General features: G+C 49.4%; 1 protein-coding gene across 1 annotated transcript in view; it reads left to right on the top strand.

Moving 5' to 3' along the window:
• The first annotated feature begins 16,201 nt into the window (after positions 1-16,201).
• The window catches only part of UST (uronyl 2-sulfotransferase), a 340,533-nt gene continuing 337,629 nt past the window's right edge, over positions 16,202-19,105 (top strand). The window contains exon 1 of the mRNA XM_075554408.1: positions 16,202-16,835. Within this exon, the coding sequence (XP_075410523.1) occupies positions 16,580-16,835 (256 nt within the window). The 5' untranslated portion in view covers positions 16,202-16,579. The remainder of the gene's footprint in view (positions 16,836-19,105) is intronic.

Below are 19,105 nucleotides of genomic sequence, written 5' to 3'. Positions count from 1 at the left end.
AGGACTAATGACATTGTTAGGAGGGGAGGAGAAAAGGATATCACTTCGACATCGATTTCAGCTCGTGTGCATTAACACCAGACAATGACCTCTAAAATTAGAAACGCACTAGCTTAGCATTGGCCATGGACAAGGATCCTGGAAATGAAGAATTAAGGTTGGCTAGAGACTCAATGCTCGTGGTAAGAAGCAAGTGAAAATAGCAAAAAGCACCTGAGTATTGGATTTACAGCTTTCCCCTTTTCCTCTGTCTAGACCAAGTGTCTACAATTGTGCCTGGTGGGGGTAAAAAAAACAACAAAACCAACCAGGAACAAGGAGACAATTTTCAACAGAACCCGGGGCTGGTCGGTAATAACACCCCAGCCAGCCCCAGGAAGCAGGCTGATCAGTGCAACCTGGTCCTTAAGTGGAAGTGAAAAGCAAAGTTGTTGAGCATCGTGCCATTGCAGATGAGTTGTTGCAGAGAACCTGCTTGTGGGTCTTGAGGAGTGTGGATTTCACAGTCCCCCATGCACACTGGTCAGGTGGACTTGGACGAGATCTTCAGGAAAGGCCAAGTGCAATTAGCCCCCAGCCTTGACCTCAGTGCCTTTCTGTTCCCCACACACTAGTGCAACTCCCCCATTTCTTCTTTTCCTTGCCTCCCTTCTCTCGTTCCTCAACCCTATCAATGCCTTAAAGGATCCCTGGTGGCCCTGTGGTCTAGACATTGGGCTGTGTGGTAGTTACATAATCTGTTGTCAATTTGAGAATTAAGAGTGAAGGGGTAAAGGTTTGCCTGTCAATCAGGTCACAGCTTGATGATCTCTTTTGGACCCACTAAGGAGATAAATAGCTCACTAAAGGCAGGAGACATATAGACTGCCTGGGAGACATTCCAGCTGAGAAGACACATGGGAGCTACTCTAGTGCCCTGAGCTGGAGAAGCCACATGGAGACCCTTGCAGTGCTGAGGTGCTAAGAACACCACTGGATCCACAAGATTTCCCACCCGCTGGCCTGTGATCTTTCTGCATTCGGAGTCATTGCATGTGTTTTGTGAGTCTAAAGAGAATTTTATAGATTGGTATTGGATATATGGGCTAAAATCATACTTATGGACTTGATCTGGACTGGGCTGGGGTGTTTCCTCAATATTCACTTGTTCTTGTATATAAACCTCTTTCTTTTTTTTTTTTTACATTTTATTAGGGGCTCATACAACTCTTATCACAATCCATACGTATACATACATCAATTGTATAAAGCACATCCGTACATTCTTTGCCCTCATCATTTTCAAAGCATTTGCTCTCCACTTAAGCCCTTTGCATCAGGTCTTCTTTTTTTTCCCCTCCCTCCCTGCTCCCTTCTCCCTCATGAGCCCTTGATAATTTATAAATTGTTATTTTGTCATATCTTGCCCTATCCGGAATCTCCCTTCCCCCCTTCTCTGCCTCCTCTTTCTCCTGCAGAGAGAATATTTGTTTTGAACTGCCAACCGTTCAGTTAGCAGCCCAACTAATAACACACTATGCCTGAGGTTCAAATCCACTAGCTGCTCCGAAGGAGAAAGCTGAGGCTGTGTGCTCCTGTAAAGATCTACAGTCTCAGAATCTATAGAGGGTGGTCGGAATCAACTTGATAGCAATGAATTCCCTTCCAGTTGGATCAAAGCATTAAGTCTATTGACCAAATAACTTGTCTCTTATTTGTTCCAACAACTTTGCCCGAGAATAATTTTGGCTCACTCTAAAAAACCAAACCAAACCAACAAACAAAAAACAACCCAAATCAAAGAAGGAGCCATCAACATTAAATGGGGACATTGCTGATTCAGTGGTAGAATGCTTGCCTTCTATGTGGGAGAGCTGAGTTCAACTCCAGGCCAATACACTTCCTGTGTAGCCCCCACTCATCCGTCTGTGGGGCTAGTGTGTTGTTATGATGTTCAACACGTTTTAGCAGCGCTTCCAGATGAAAACAGAATAAGGGAAAAAATGGCTTGGTGACCTACTTCCAAAAAAATACGAGCCAATGGAAACTCACAGAGGTACAAAGCTGTTGTGTAGGGCCAACACGAGCCAGTGGCTGGTGGGATGGCAGTTGTTTTGCTGTTGCTTTGTGTCACCAAGTCATTACCAACTCATCCTGATCATACAGGACAGAACTGAACTGCTCCATAGGCTTCTGACCCGTTGTACTACCAGGTCTCCTTTGATGGCAGTTAACAACACACTAACTTCATCTCTAAGGGAGCAAGATAAGCTCCCTTCAAGGAACTGCCGACCCAAAGGAAATCCAGAAGTAAAGGCCCCAGAGATATATAATGAGGATGATAGAGTTGAATTATTTCCTTGAATTGTTTTCTTGGTCTTTCCCTGTAGCTTTTCTGTCCATATTGACAGAGAAGGCCTTTCTGGTGTATGGAACTGGAGAACAAGGGAAAGGAGAGAAAAGGGCAAGTAGGGAGATGCGTTAGTCTTGACTTTCATGCCGGATCAAAGGTGTAGACAGGAAACTTTGGAAACAACCAGATAATTTAGGAATATTCCAGGAGGGTGGGATTTCGTTCTGCACTTCTCTGGAGCAGGGGAGAATTTATCAAGTCTTTGGAAGAGCCCTGCCTTATTATAGTGCCAACTGGAAAGATCTGTGGGGAATCCCTGCCAATTGGAGATGAGAAGTTATTGAGATGAATTCTAAGCACGGAAAGTCTCAGATTGCCCTCCAATCTGCCTTGGTCAAATAGGACAATTTGGGATCCCTTAAAGTGCCTGAGACTCTTCCAGGTGTGAAGGACAGAAAGTGACTGGTCACTATGAGCTATTAGGTCTCCCGTGGGGTCATTTCATGCAGGATGAGGAGACCGTGGGAGAGGTGATGGAGTCAAACCAAATCTATTGCCATCAAGTCGATTACTACTACTGGGATGATACTACACTGGGAATTTGATGGGATGTGGCGACTATCAAGGGATAAAAAGACCAGTGGGAACCAGGGAACAAAGGGCAGTTTAACCAGCCGCGGACTTCTGCAGCCAGGTGGGGCAGGACAGTGGAGACTGGTCTTTCAGCCAAAGCTCCCAGCTCCTCTCTTGAAGCTCCTGCAGCTTCCTACCCACCGCGGGGAACTTTTGTTGGCATATTAAGTTTGATTATATATTGATAACAAAGGAACTAGGCTAATGTGCAAATGATGATTTCCAAGCAGAAGACACAGTTAGATCAATTCCTTCTGTCCCCAATCCCTATCCCATGTGGACCTAGAATGCCAGGGCAAGATGTGACTGGCTATCAAGTTTCATATTTTTATACAGTAAGCAAGGCAATACGGATTGAAACAAACTGACCCAACTTGAAGGGGACAACACTCATTTGACCCCTGCGGTGCCCACCTTCCAAGCTATCCTTGATCTCTGTGCCTCCCTGACCTCTCCGGCAGGTCATTTTGCTTCCTTCTCAGTAACGATGTGCACGCGATGCAATGTGAGTCAGATGGTGCACGGGGAAGTTTTCTCCATGGCCTTAGAGCCATGGTGACAGAATGGTCCACTCCATCATCAACTTTCCTCCTCAGACTTGCTTCCCAATCAGACTCCCATCTGAAAATCACCTCCCTCTTTAAAGGATCCTTTGTGAGTTCATTTAAAAGTAGCAAACAATTCTTCCTTTTAGAAACGAATGAAATATCATACTTCTCTAGAGATTTGATGGGTTTGGTATTGAGATCGTGTAACAAATATTTGTACCGTGTTGTTGGGAAGCATGGACTGCTGACCCAAAGGTTGGCGGTTCAAGTCTAGCAATCTCTCTTCAGGAGAAAATTGAGGTTACTTCTCCTGTAAAATTTTCCAGCTTTCAAGACATGACAAAATAATAATAATTAAAAATTATCAAGGGTTCATGAGGGAGAGTGGAGCAGGGAGGGGAGAAATGAGGAGCCGATATCAAGGGCTCAAGCAGAAAGAAAATATTTTGAGAATGATGATGGCAGCAAATGTACTAATGTGCTTGACACAATGGATGGATGTATGGATTGTGATGAGAGTTGTATGAGCCCCCAATAAAATGATTTTTAAATTTTCTGTACAATTTCTCCTGCTATACATCATTTCTTCTAAGCTTTTTGTGTATATAAGAAAGAGCTTTAACAAATGTGTGCATAAGCAAATGTGGTGAAGAAAGCTGATGGTGCCCGGCTATCAAAAGAGATAGTGACTGGGGTCTTAAAGGCTTGAAGATAAACAAGCGGCCATCTAGCTCAGAAGCAACAAAGTCCACATGGAAGAACACACCAGCCTGTGTGATCGAGTGGTCCCAAAGGGATCAGTTACCAGGCATCAAAGAACAAAAAATCATATCAGTGACTGCACACCTCCATGATAGGATCGCTGAAGACAAATGGGTGCACAAGCAAATGTGGTGAAGAAAGCTGATGGTGCCCGGCTATCAAAAGAGATAGTGTCTGGGGTCTTAAAGGCTTGAAGGTGAACAAGCGGCCATCTCGCTCAGAAACAAATAAGCCCACATGGAAGAAGCACACCGGCCAGTGCGATCACGAGGTGCCCAAGGGACCAGATATAAGGCATCATGCAAAAAAAAAAAAGAGATATAAGTGTGTGTATGTATGGGTATATATGTGTATATGTATATATGTATGTGTATTTATATATTATATTAAATGAAGGGGGAAGTGCAGAGTGGAGACCCAAGGCCCAAGTGTCGGCCAATGGAGATCCCCTCATAGAGGGGCCTAGGAGAGGAGATGGGTTAATTAGGGTGTGAGGTAGTATCGATGAAGAACACAGCTTTCCCCCAGATCCTGGATGCTTCCTCCCCCCAACTACCATGATCCGAATTCTACCTTGCAGGGCTGGATAGGACAGAGGCTGTACACTGGTACATATGAGGGTTGGAGGTACAGGGAATCCAGGGTGGATGATACCTTCAGGACCAAGGGCGTGAGGGACGATGCTGGGAGAGTGGAGGGTGAGTGGGTTGGAAAGGGGGAACTGATTACAAGGAGCCACATGTGACCTCTTCCCTGGGAGAGGGACAGCAGAGAAGGGGGGAAGGGAGACCCCGAATAGGGCAAGATATGACAAAATAACGAGGTATAAATTACCAAGGGCATATGAGGGAGGGGGGAAAGGGGAGGGAGGGGGGGAAAAAAAAGAGGACCTGATGCAAGGGGCTTAAGTGGAGAGCAAATGCCTTGAGAATGATTGGGGCAGGGAATGTATGGATGTGCTTTATACAATTGATGTATGTATATGTATGGATTGTGGTAAGAGTTGTTGGAGTCCCTAATAAAATGTAAAAGAAGAAAAGAGAAAAAAATGATTAGGGCAAAGACTGTACAGATGTGCTTTATACAGTTGATGTATGTATATGTATGAACTGTGAAAAGAATTGTATCAGCCCCAATAAATTGTTAAATAAAAAAAAAAAGAAAAGAAAAAAAATTATCCAGAAAAAAAATTGACAGCTTCAGAAACCCTATAATAGTTGGAATTGTCTGGGAGGTGTTTTTTGGTTTCTAATATGTGAATGTGCCTTGCCTTGTTGTTGAATTTCTTCACTTCGCCTGTCTTCCCAAGAACATGACCCATTCTTGGAGCAACAGTTGGCTATACCCTTTTCTGTCTCATGTGTTAACAACTAACAGGGTGGTAGTCACCTAATAATTCTAAAGATGTCTTTATTGCATGACTGAAAGGAATATATCGAGCTGGACCTATATTCCCAGAGATTAGGAAGCAAAGCAAAGCAAAACAAAACAAAACAAAAAAACCCCTCCAGCAGTGGAATCAATTCCAGAAATTAGCAGTCCAAGGAACTGCCCACCATGCCACCAGGGCGCCTGACAGACATGAAACACCTGCACTAGATCCGCTGCTGCTGAGTGGTTTCCAACTCAGAACAACCCTGGAGGACAGAGTTGAGTCGACCTGCTCCTTTGGGTCTCTAAGGCTGTGAGTCTTTACAAAGCAGACAGTCTCATTGTTCTCCTGTGGGGCAGTAGGTAGACTTGAACAACTGATCTTTCCTTTTACAGCCCAATCCTTACCCATGGCACCACCAGGGAGCCTTAGTAAGAATCTAGTCAAGAATATTTATAAGAAATGATAAGCAAAGATTAGATTCCTTTTTTAATTTCTTATGAGCATGGTGAAACCAATGACTCGGGGTGACAAACCACTGTTATACTGTGTGTGCCCCGAAATAGAGCAACATCGCCCCACAGCAACCTGCAGAGGTAAAGTGGTAGAACGCTTATCGGTTAAGGTAAGACATCGAGTGTCAGGACATACGAAGAAGACATTTATTGATTTTCAGAGTATACACAGTTATTATCTTAGGAGAGACCAGTCCCTGGAGAAGGGCGTCGTGCTTGGTAAAGTGGAGGGATGGTGAAAAAGAGGAAGGGCCTCAATGAGATGGGCAGACCCAGGGCCTGCAACACTGGGCTCAGACATAACAGTGGTGAGGATGGGGCAGGACCAGGCAGTGTCTCGTTCAGTCGAACACAAGGCCACCTGGAGTCAGATCCCATTCCAGGACTCCTCACGGCAACAACCATGTAGATTCAACACATTCTTTTAGGGTAATTTCACTGTGGAAGAAAACTGCGATTGGTAGACCCTTCTTTGTTTGTTTGTTGTCAGAACTGGAAGGATAGCACTAAATAAGACTTGAGGGGCTTGCCAAGTGTTAAGGGCTTAGTTTCCAACTGGAAGGCTGGAGGCTGGTACCCCCTCCCCCCCAAAGGTGCCTGGGAAGAAAGGCCTGGTGATCTGTTCTGAAAGGCCTCAGCTATGCAAACCCTGTGGGCCCAGAGGGGCTGGGCTAGGCTATTGGAGAGGGAAAGACCGATGCCCCTAGCAGTGCCTTTGTGGGTAAGAGGTTTGTTTCTGCAGAACTTGAGGCCTCTTTGACCTTCTATACACTTCCTGTGGGAGGTTGCTGTCTCCAGTGAATTCATGCGGAATCAAGTTGCTGCCTTTCTCCTGGGGACTTGCCTGAGAGCAAGTTTCCCGGAACTTGCTGGGGGAGGGAACCAAGGAGAGGTGCTGAGGGACCTTGGGATCAAGCTCCAGTCCGCTGCTGTGGTTGGGTCCCCCATCTTTAGCAGGGATGTGGTGCACAGACGTTTGCCTTCCTCCCAGGCAGTGCCCCAACAACACCCTTTCTCAGTCAGCCCTCATTACTGGGACTAGCCCTCAGTTGTACTTTCTACCTCACCTCCACTCCAGTTTAGGCAGCAGCTCTTCTTGGGCGTCTCCGCGGAGAAGATCTCCCGGAGGGATGGAGCCGAGAGCCGACTTCACACAGTCTGGGTTCACACCAGTCAGGTGGGGGAGACTAACAAGCTGACTTGTGGAGGCTGCTAGGAGGTTTCAATGACTCCATTCATGTCAGGTGAACTTACAGGACCACAGGAGTACATTTGAAGGATGGTGTATTTGGTGAGACTTTGTCTCCTGCACTTTGCACCTGTTAGCAGGCCATACCCGTCTCAGGGGCAACACATCATGGTCAGCAACTCAGAGGAAGACCCTCGGTGAAAGGGATGGGCACCGTGGCTGCAGCAATGGACTCAGGCACAGCAAGGATGCGGACGGCACAGCACTGGGCAGTGCTTCCGTCTGTTGTCCGTAGGATCGCCATGAGTCGGGGCTCACCTGAGATCCCTGCCAACAACAACGATGGCCGCACGAGTGTAGTTGAGCTGGTCTTCCTATAACACGAGGGCCGTGGTGAATGCTGCCTTCCTTGTGGGAGATCTGGCTCCGTTCTTGGCCAGTGCACCTCATGCCTGTCGCTGGAGGCTTGTGTGAGGCTCTGATGCCAAACAGCTGCCAGTCAAGCTTCCAGAGGAAAACCTACTGGAAAGCAAGACCCAGTCATCGATGTCTGACCATCAGCCAATGCCCATGCTAATGGACCACATAGGTCTGATCTGCACCTTATCACGGGGACGGCCCTGGACTGGCCATTGTCTGCTTCTATTGGGCGTGGAGCTGCGAGAGCCTAAGACCAAGTGGTAGATAGGATGGGACTGGGAGTAGCCGCTGGGAACCTGTGTGTTAGTCATGTTATGTGGCTCGTTTTGGGTTCTCATAGACTGCTTAGTTCCAATGTGGAACATAGGTCAGCCTGGCTTGGACTTGAGGGGGCTCTCCCGAGTGAGAGAGCCCCTCGCTCCTGAAGAGTGACAGCCGTCAAGAGTAGAAGCATGTTAGAGAAGGTGGACTAGACACAAGGCAAGGCCAATGGATTCAGATTCTTCTTATGCTGTCATGAGACATCCATCAAACTCAAACTCACTGCCCTGGGCTCATTTCTGACTTGCAGGGACCATACAGGACAGAGTAGAACTGCCATTGTGGGTTTCTGAACTCTATACGGGAGTAGAAAGTTTCATCTTCTCTGGAGGAGTGGCTGGTGCTTTAGAACTATTGACTTTGACTTTACACAATTGACTTCAAAGCCCAACACATGATCCATTATGCCACAGCTGAGTCCTTCACTGGTCTAGGGTTGACAGATGAGGAGGATTTCACTTATTCATTCAACAAATATATCTGTATGGTTTTTTACCTCAAACAATTCCTTCAATGACCATTTGAATGCACTAAAAGACCACACACACACACACACACACACACACACACACACAGCGTCTCATCTCCACTTGGTCAGCCATGGAATGATGAGATTTTACCCTCTGTGGAAAACAGAAAGATTTCTCTCTAAATATATGTTAGATTTAGGACACTGCTTGCAACTAATTGTAAATGATTGTCAAGATATCTCCCTGAAGGCAGTCAGCTGCCAGGCTACTGTCTGGTCCCAGCACAAGTGGGGCCCACTCCCTGCTGTTAAGGACAATGGGCTACTTCTCCCTAAAGGCTTGCAGTCATGGTTTGGTTCCTGCAGGTGGGGTTTACATCCTACTGATAATGGTTACTATGGTGGGCCAGAGAACAGGTCAAACCGGCTCAGTGACATCCAAAATTAAGCTGCCTCCCTGAATCTAGGATTCACCCATCTTGTCACATTTGTACCCCCATTACCTCCCTTTCCTATTACGTGGATACCCCTGGATCACCCCCCTCCTATTACTGTATTACCTACATATAGCACAACCCTTTCCTGTGATGTAATTCTTCACCTGTAATTAGGGGGCTTGCACATCCCCAGAGAATATAAAAACCTTGGTTAGCAATAAATAGTTCTCTCTCCACGTGGACCACCAAGTGAGGCTGAGGTGAGCATGCTACCATGAAATGTGTCTGACTCCATTATTTCAATCTCTCTTCTATCTCTCACGCACTCTATGACTTTACTACGATCTTTACTTATTATCACTGTACATTTGTGCCTACTGGACCCTTGATGATGTGTTAGGGGCTGGTCTACCCTGACAGCCTTTAAGCTCAAACCTTTCATACCAATTAACCTTCTCAGACCATCCGCCTTGTAAGAAGCATCAAGAAACGACAAATGCATAGAGATAAAAGTCCGCCTCCCCAGCCGCTAGTGAATGCTTGTCTCTATGCAGATGTTGTTTCCTGCATGAGGGACCCTACAGTATTGGTCTGAGAACCGTTCCCTGGAGGCAGGGGAGAGCCCTAGTGGTCTAGCAGTTATGTGTTGGGCCGCAATCTGAAAATTCAGCAGTTTGAAACCACCGGACCCTTCAAGGGAGAAGATGAGGCTCTCTCCTCCCATCCGTAGTTAACAGCCTTGGAAACCCACAGGGGCCTGGCTACCCTGTGGGCATCGGTTTGATGGTAGTGAGTTTCTTTGTGTTTGGAGAGGCTGAGAAGGGGGTGGGGTGGCACAGACCAGAAAGCAAGACGTTCCCTCCCTGAAGGGGTGAGAGTTGAGTTGGGGGGATATGGAGGCTTGCAGAGAGCGAGGCTGTGAATTAGTCATTTCAGAGAGTGGAACTTCTGGGCATGAAGGAGGGAAAGCTCATTTGAAGTTAAAGTGTGGCCTGTGAGCCAAGGGTTGGGCTGATAACCTCAAGTTTAGGGGTTCAACCCCATTAGCTGCTCTGTGGGAGAAAGATGAGGCTCTCTGTTCCCTATGTAGAGTGGCAGTGAGTTGGAATCCAGTTGATGCCAGTGGGGTTTGTCTGTTGGTGGCTGTTTTGGTTGAAAGTGTGCCTAGTTTGCATCGTTGTGTGTTTTTCTGCAGTGCTGTGCAAGACCAGTCCAGTTACGCTGTTGGGTTTAACAAGTCTGAGCTTTGCTCGGCAAATACTGCAGGCCAGGAATGTTTGGCACGGGGTCAGGAAACGAAACCCAAATAAAGGAGATAGCCAAGCCCTTCGATAGGCAATGGATGATAAGATTGGGGGGTCCCTGAAAAGTGTGAGAAATGGTGAGATTGCAGGCCCTGGAGAAGCAAAGTGGAAGGACAGAAAGTGATGGTAAGAGGGCAGATGCCCGAAAGTGAGATTCTAGAGGAGATGCAGCAGTCAGTGATGACAAGATCAAGCAAGGCTCGGGGGACCAAAGTGAGAGCGATGGAAAGTCCCTGGAAGGAGACAGAATGGGAGACGCTCAGGAGGTTGGTTGGATGGAGGTCAAGGTGAACAAAGCAGATTCAGCTAGAAGACTAATAATGAAATCTGCTGATCAATTCCTATAAGCTGACTTGAATGAAGATATAAGAACTTGAAATTTAAGAACAACAAAGGTTTTTAAAGGAACATTTATGGGACTACAAATAACAAGGCTCAACCCAAACATCCAAGTTTTTATTAGCCAAAAACACAAGTTTTATTTACTTGTTTATTTTTATGTGACTCTTCATAGTGGTTAAGCGTTGAGCTGCTCACAAGGTCAGCAGTTTGAAACCACCAGTTGCTCTGAAGGAGACAGATGAGTCTTTCTACTCCCATAAAAAGTCATAGTGTTGGAATCCCACGGGGAAGTTCTATCCTGCCCTGTAGGGTTTCTATGAGTCAGACTAACTAGATGGCAGTGAGTTTGGTTTTGTTTTCTTTGATACTTTTTCTTTGCTTTCTGTGAGTTTATTTGTTTTTGTTTCAAAGGCTCTGGTCCATAATAGAAGAAGCCTTTAGTGGGTCTGCATTGGACTGCTAAAGCTAGGTCAGCAGTTTGAAACCACCAACTTCTCCAAAGAAGAAAGACGAAGCTTTCTACTCCAGTAAAGATTTACAGTTTCAGACTTATCAGTTACAGAGTTACAGTCTTGGAAACACACAGGGGAAATTCCACTCGGTCCCACAGGGTCCCTGTGAGTCAGAATTGACTCAAAGTCAGTTTTTAGTGACTCAAAATTGCAGTCTTTTAAAGATAGACCTGCTATTGTTTTCTGTACAATTTCTCCTGCTATACATCATTTCTTCTAAGCTTTTTGTGTATATAAGAAAGAGCTTTAACAAATGTGTGCATAAGCAAATGTGGTGAAGAAAGCTGATGGTGCCCGGCTATCAAAAGAGATAGTGTCTGGGGTCTTAAAGGCTTGAAGGTGAACAAGCGGCCATCTAGCTCAGAAGCAAAAAAGCCCACATGGAAGAAGCACACCAGCCAGTGCGATTACGAGGTGCCAAAGGGACCAGGTATAAGGCATCATGCAAAAAAAAAAAAAGATATATATATATATATATATATACCATATTGAATGAAGGGGGAAGTGCAGAGTGGAGACCCAAGGCCCAAGTGTCGGCCAATGGAGATCTCCTCATAGAGGGGTTTAGGGGAGGAGATGGGTCAGTCAGGGTGTGAGGTAGTACCGATGAAGAATACAGCTTTCCCCCAGATCCTGGATGCTTCCTCCCACCAACTACCATGATCTGATTTCTACCTTGCAGGGCTAGATAGGGCAGAGGTTGTACACTGGTACATATGAGGGCTGGAGGCACAGGGAATCCAGGGTGGATGATACCTTCAGGACCAAGGGTGTGAGGGGCGATGCTGGGAGAGTGGAGGGTGAGTGGGTTGGAAAGGGGGAACTGATTACAATGATCCACATGTGACCTCCTCCCTGGGAGATGGACGGCAGAGAAGGGGGGGAAGGGAGACTCCAGATAGGGCAAGATATGACAAAATAACAATGTATAAATTACTAAGGGCACATGAGGGAGGGAGGAGTGAGGAGGGAGGGGAAAAAAAAAGAGGACCGGATGCAAAGGACTTAAGTGGAGAGCAAATGCTTTGAGAATGATTGGGGCAGGGAATGTATGGATGTGCTTTATACGATTGATGTATGTATATGTGTGGATTGTGATAAGAATTGTATGAGCCCCTAATAAAATGTTTTTTTTAAAAAAGAAAGAGCTTTATATAAAAGAACAATTGTATATTGAGAAAACATCTCAGTTCAGTCCAGATCAAGTCCATAAGTCTGATATTAGCCTATATGTCTGATACCAGTCTATAAATTCCTCTTCAGACTCACTCAACACACGTTAATGCTGAGTGCAGGAAGATCACAGGTCCGTGGGTAGAAAGTCTTGTGGATCCAGTGGTGATGGAAGCTTTTGAGTGTTGGTGTGGGTCTCCACGTGGTTCCTTCAACTCCAGGGCTCTGGCTCCATCAGCATAGCTCCATGTGGCTTGTCAGCAGGAAGACAAACCAAAGAAAGTGTGTGTGTGGCCTCCTGAGAAGACAGGAGTTTCCAGAATCCTCTGGAGAAGGCCATGCCCACACATAGCCTTGATTGGCTATGACCTGATTGACAGGCCAGACTCCACCCCTTCGCTCAAGTTGGCAGGGTCAGGGTTCAGGCACAGGGCTAGGGCAGAAGGGTGGCCTCAAAGGTTCTTTGCAGATGCCTAGGACCAAATGACTGATGTGGAAGTGTCTCTGTGCCTCCCCTGTCCTCATTCTTCTTTGTCACTGCAAACACTGACTGGGGACATCTTGGCTACTCAGTGTGCGGATTAAAGTCATTCACATTAATGGGCAATGACTGAGTTCTTTCAGGGATGGTCACGTTTCTAGAAGGTACGTGTAGATCCAGATAAATCTCTGATTCATGGAGTACATGTGAAACAAACCATTAGCCTCCTGTTCTGAATTTTGGGGTAAATGACAACTTCTTAGAAAGTCCCACAACTACACCGTCAAATTGGTTAAGTAGACGCTCTGTGTGTGTGTGTGTGTGTGTGTGTATGTGTGTGTGTGTGTGTGTGAGAGAGAGAGAGAGAGAGAGAGAGAAAGATAGATAGATAGATAGATAGATAGAGAGAGAGAGAGAGAAGAGGGGAAGAGAGATACCTGTCCACCTCACCAGCCACAATCCAAGGTTTATGGTCTATGACGGGGTACCCCCCAAAACCTGGAATTGTGCTGGGTGCAGTTTTTTGGGAGGGTACTCTTGTATGTTATTCTTCTTCACTTGTGTTCCAAATCAGAATACTAATGGATAAGCCACATTATGATGATGACAATGAATTTTTTATTGTAAATTAAGTGTGGAGGGGATTTACATTTCAGACCATCACCTCTGCACTTAACAGTTCAAACCACTCAGCAATCCCCACCTCCACCCCCACCGTCGTACTCTATCCTCCCTCCTGATTTCTCTTCACCCCTGATGGCCTTCCATCCACCCTTTCACCGAAGTCAATACCTCTCAACCGTCTAGTCCAGTGGTTCTCAGCCTTCCTCATGCTGCGACCCTTTCATACGGTTCCTCATGTGGTGGTGACCCCCCAACCATCACATTGTTTTCATTGCTACTTCATCACTGTCCTTTTGCTGCTGTTATGAATCAGGCAAGCCCTGTGAAAGGGTTGTTCGACCCACAAAGGGGTCCTGACCCACAGGTTGAGAACCACTACTCTAGTCCATTGCTTCACCTGCCCACCCCTGCCTTCCTTCCCTTGGGACTCTCCAAAGTCCAGTGCATGCTTTGGGCCTGCAAGTCTTTGTCTTGGCTCTTCTCCTTAGCGTGGTGGTCTCCTACAATGTTTGTCCTGCGGTGATGGATTCAGTGAAGTTGCACCATGTTCTCCAGGTCCATTCATGTCATGAGGGATTTCTGGTCTTACACCCCCCTTTTTTTTAAGCGATGCACGGCATTCCAGTGTGTGTATGTCTCAACGTGTCTTTGTCCATTCTTCTCCTGTTGGGCATTTGGGCGGGTTCCAACTTCTTGCTATTGTGAACAGTGCAGCCGTGAACACGGGCGTGTGTATGTCTGTTCCTGTCATAAGCCACCTAATTCTCAAGTCCTAAGAAGATCAGTCCTTGATCTCAGGATGAATTTCCTATGGGAAATTCTTCATTATCCAATGCATAATGTGGCTGGCTCCTGCCCGGTTCTCCCTGCAGGCATCACTTCTGGAGTGCGCAGGCCGAGCAGGGAGCCAGCGAGGAGCGGGGGCAGAAACCGAGGATTCTCTAGGTTGCCAGGGCGAACCTGGTGACAGCTCATCTTCCAATCACCATGCAAATTTTGAGCAAAAAGGCCTTCTCGGCAGCGGTTAGTAGAGTGGAACCTCTCAGCAAAGCGATGTGAATTCGGCTCCCAACCCCAACCCTCCTCTCTCTATGACTTTGGGAAAGCCATGTCAACCTCAGGATTCTTCTTTTTAGAGGTGGTTTCAGAATCACGCACCCCCTCAGCAGATGGGGCGCTTCCCTCTCAGGTCCAGACGTTCCTTTGACTGTTTCCAATGCCCCACCCCCAGTTTTGCCCAAGGGAGGGACGGGAGACACCGAAGAAGAAGAAGGTATGTTTGGGCACAGGCTCTACCCCTTCAAAATTGCCAACGGAATGACTTTTAGTTATTTACGCAAGCCTTTCCCCCACTTGCCCTGGTCGCTAACGCGGGCAGCTGACCACAGGGCGGCAGTTTGATTTCCCCTGTGGCTCCGAAGGAGAAAGACGAGCCCGCTCCCTAATATCTATACCCTGCGAGGCCCCCAGGGCCAGTTTACTGCCTCCTTGAGGGTCTCTGAGGCAGCAGTGACCCAAAGGCAGTGGGTTTTGAGTTCTCCTGGCTTGGAAAAGCCCCAGTGGCCTAGAGGGCTACACATTGATGGAGCTGCTAACCACCCGAGGTTCAAGTCCACTGGTAACTCTGCTCGAGAAAGAGAAGGCTTTCTGCTCCCATTCAAAGTCTTGGATTCCCAAGGGTGGCACTTCTACCCTGCCCTACAGGTCAGTCAGAACCCATTCGATGGCCAATTGCCTCCGATCCCTGGTGGCACTGTGCTGGGCTGCTGACCACATCTCTGTGGAAGTAAGTGGCGTCTGAGATGAGGCGGTTGGCCCCAAACCAAAGGAGCAAGTCCTATCTGGCTCTGTTCCACCCTAGGGGCTCACAGTGAGTCCACTTGGACTGGGCAGCAGAGGAGGGAGAGTCTCTGTTTCTTTGGTCCGATTTCTTCTCTGTCCCTACGTAGCTGAGTAGATTTCACACCCCGCCCTCCCGGACCAACAATAATCCCATCCACAATCCCATCTGGGCTAGTCAATCTCAACTCCTGCATGTAGGAGTCCAGAAGTACCAGTACTCTAGAACTCCAGGGCTGTCAACGGCCGATTATTTGGGGAGTAGGTGGCCAGGCCTTTCTTCCGAGGTGCCTTCTGGTGGACTTGACCTTCCACCCTTCTAACCTGTTCACCAACGAACCCCGAGTAGATGCAGGGGAGGAGAGGAAGGAGAACACACACTTTTTATCCTCTTTCTTTTCTAGCGAGCCCAAGTGATGAGTTGTGGGGCCTGCTTCGTGGTCACCCACACTGCGTGTTCTCTGACCGGCGCCGTGGTCTGGAACCTCGAGTCTGGCACTTTTATGTGCCTTTCTTTCACAAGCAGCTCGCTCGGGATAAGGAAGAAGAATCAAGTTTCGGAAATGTCTCTCTATCCATATCACTGGCATAGGCAGTGAAGTGCGCGAAGCCTCTTCCTGCCAGAGAGGGAAGTCAGCGGGGGCCCCCCAGAGGTCGCTGGTGGCGCAGGAACCGAGGCCCGAGTGTGCAGAAAAGGGAAAGAAGAAGGGGGTGGGGAACACCCAGAAACTTTCTTCCTCCGGGCGCACAAGCGGCGGCCCGGTCGCCCCTCCCCAGCAGAGGCAGTAACGTGACACCCCTGCCCGGCGGGGACCCGGGCGGCGAGGGAGGGGAGCGGGGCCGGAGGGAGGAGGAGGAGGAGGAGGAGGAGGAGGAGGAGGGAAACCCCTGTCTGGGAGGTGGAGCAAGGGGACGGCGTCCGCCTCCCATTCCTCCCTGCGGATCGGGAGGAGAGCCTGGACCGGGACGAAACGCGCGGAGAGCGGCCAACACAAAGCCAGGGGTCCCCGCGGGCGCTGCAGCGAGCCCAGGCGGCGGGGCGCGGGCGCGGGCGCGGGCCGGCGGCGGCGGCGGAGGCGGCGGCGGCAGCCGCGGAGGGAGCGCCGGGCTGGGCGCGGCGGCCCGATCACCCGCGGTGGCAGCGGGGACCATGCCGAGCAAAGTCTCCTGAGCCCGGCGAGTTCGCCGCCCCGCCCCCACCGCGGCCCTCCATGTGCGGCCGGCCGGCTGGGCTCTCGGCGCGCCGGCGGATGGGTGACCTCTTCCCGGCGCGGGCAGGCTGTGCGCGGCGGCGGCCGAACGGGCGATGAAGAAGAAGCAGCAGCAGCAGCATCCCGGCGGCGGCGGCGCGGATGCCTGGCCCCAGGGGCCCCCTCTGGGGGGCGCGTCCCCGGGCCCGGCCCGCTGGAAGCGCCGGCTCCCTCTGCCGCCGCTCCTGCGCTTCTCCCTCCGGGACTACGCTTTCTGCATGGCCACCCTGCTGCTCTTCTGCCTGGGCTCCCTCTTCTACCAGGTCAACGGGGGACCCCCGCGCTTCCTGCTCGACCTGCGGCAGTATCTGGGTAAGGCTGGGCGCCGCTCGCCAGAAAAGTTGTGCCGGGGAAAGGGGCGCGCAGCACTCGGGTGCCCGGGCCCCCGGCCACCCGGGGGCCCCAGGTGCGATGTCCCTGCTCCCGTGCCCCGCGCATGCCTGAGTGTGGGAGTTGCCCGGGCTGGGGAGCGGTCCACGCACGCACACAGGTATCCCGGGGAGCCCACCGCCTCAGTTCCCCGAGCCCTCCTGGGGCGCAGTGAGTGCGCTCGCTGGCTCGCGCGCGTCCTCGGCAGAGCCCTCCCGCACACAGCGGGTGACTATGGCCCTGCCCCATCCAGTGCTCGCGGTGTGCCTCTCTGGGCCAGGTTTTCTGCCTGCCGAACGTCCCCAGGCTGGCGGCAAGGAGCGGGGGCAGTGATTTCACCCCAAGGGGTCCCCGAGCTCGCCCTCCCCGGAGCAGCTCCCGCGGGGAGCTGGGGGTCCAGTGCTGCCCCAGGGCGTGGGTCAGCTTGGACAGCAGTGTCGCCTCCATTCACCCCGTGATCCTCCGCGCTGTGTCTCAAGTTAGAACTTTTTTTTTTTTTGGGTTGGTGTGTGTGTGTGTGTGTGTGTGTGTGTGTGTTTGTGGTTGATTTGTTAGGAGCCAGGTCGCCTATCCTACGCAGTTAAAGGTTGAGGTTGTGAATGGGGGTATCTCTCCCGTGCCCCCGCAGCTCTGTAGTGCCTCGAGAGAGGGGTCCCATGCGTGTCCGTGCTGGCCTCACGCTCCTGAGTCCAGGGAATTCAAACTCCTAGCTAGTCTGTGGGCAGAGGAGGTCGTGTGGGGGTGCGGGAGACGCCAAGAGCGCCCCAACGTCTGGCCAACGTCTGAGCAGATAAATCTCCGTGAGTCCGTGGACATCCTTGTCTGGGCGTCCTGAGAGGGGCCAGGGATAAAGACACGGAGGCGCTGTGAAGAAAAGCGGCAGAGTAACCCTCAGCAGGCCACTGGTGCCACAGTCACCCCAAATGTTCCCTGCCCTCAGAAGCCACAGGTCTAGCTGGTAGACTGCAGGGGGAGGAAACCGTCATAAATGAGTTTTTGACATGTAAACACGCGGAGGGAAGGAAGAAAGCGTGTTTTGCATGGAGAGGAGCTCAGCCTTTGGAATTTACACGTTCATTTCAGCAGAAACTTGAGGCTCAGACCCTTGGTGTGCAGGCTGCTTTTCTATGGGAGAAAGATGAGGCTTTCTACCACCATAAACCGTTCGTCTCAGGCATTTACAGGGGCAGTTCCACCCTGCCCTTCAGCTCGGTATGAGTTGGCTTCCACTGGATGGCAGTGAGTTTGCTTTGGTTTAGGGAAAGTGAAAGACTATTGTCCTGGCATCTGGTTGTATAGAGAATTTAGGGTAACTCGGGGGTCGACTCTATTTCCCAAGTCCTGTACTTTCCAGTCTTATAGCATCATAGGCTTGCAGATACCGGTATCACCTCAAAGATAACGTTACATTCAGTGTCAATAAATAACTGTAGGTATAGGTATCAGGGATGCTCAAGGGTCTCAGACATAGATGGGTTAATGAAAATGTAGCTGAAGTCCTCTTAAGCATAATATGTGGTGTGGGGGACAAGAGCCCTTATGTCCGATGTCCATGAGAGCCACGTGGTTTTTGGCGAGGTACTAAACAGATGGGCCTCAGGTTCTTCCTGGTTTAAAATTAGGAGCTGCACTGGATCGTCTCTGGAAGCTCACAGCACACCTGTAGTTTCATAAGGGGAAGTTTAGAGGACAGAAGAAGGCACACCGGAGATTTAAAAACAACAGCCCCAAACCCAATATAACCTCACAAAACAAAACAAAACAAAAAGCCCCTCTGTCAAATAGATTCTGATTCTTAGTGACTCTATAGGACAGGGCAAGTCTGTCCCGTACAGTTTTTAAGAAGCAGATGGCCACATCTTCCTCTGAGACAGTGGCTGGTGGGTCAAGCCACTAACCTGGTAGTTAGAAACCAAGTACTTCACTGCTGTGTCACCAGAGCTTTTTCGAAAAACTAAACCTCAAAGTACAGAGTCTCACCATCCTTTCTTCTAGGGAGCGTAATGTAATTTCACATCGTGTCGTTATCGCTGGGAGGCTCAGTCCTGTCGTTCCCACTCTAACGCCCCTGTGTCCAGCAGGCTGAAGTATCGCCCGGTCCTGGGGCATCCAAAATACCTTGTTGCAGCTGCTGTGTCCATCCATCTTGCTGAGGGCCTGCCCCCTTTTTACTGACTTTACCAAATGATCTCCTTCTCCAGGGGCTGTTCCCT

The sequence above is a fragment of the Tenrec ecaudatus genome, chromosome 7 (assembly GCF_050624435.1).
Source record: "Tenrec ecaudatus isolate mTenEca1 chromosome 7, mTenEca1.hap1, whole genome shotgun sequence".
NCBI lineage: Eukaryota > Metazoa > Chordata > Mammalia > Afrosoricida > Tenrecidae > Tenrec > Tenrec ecaudatus.
This window is presented reverse-complemented; position numbering and strand designations above follow the sequence as displayed.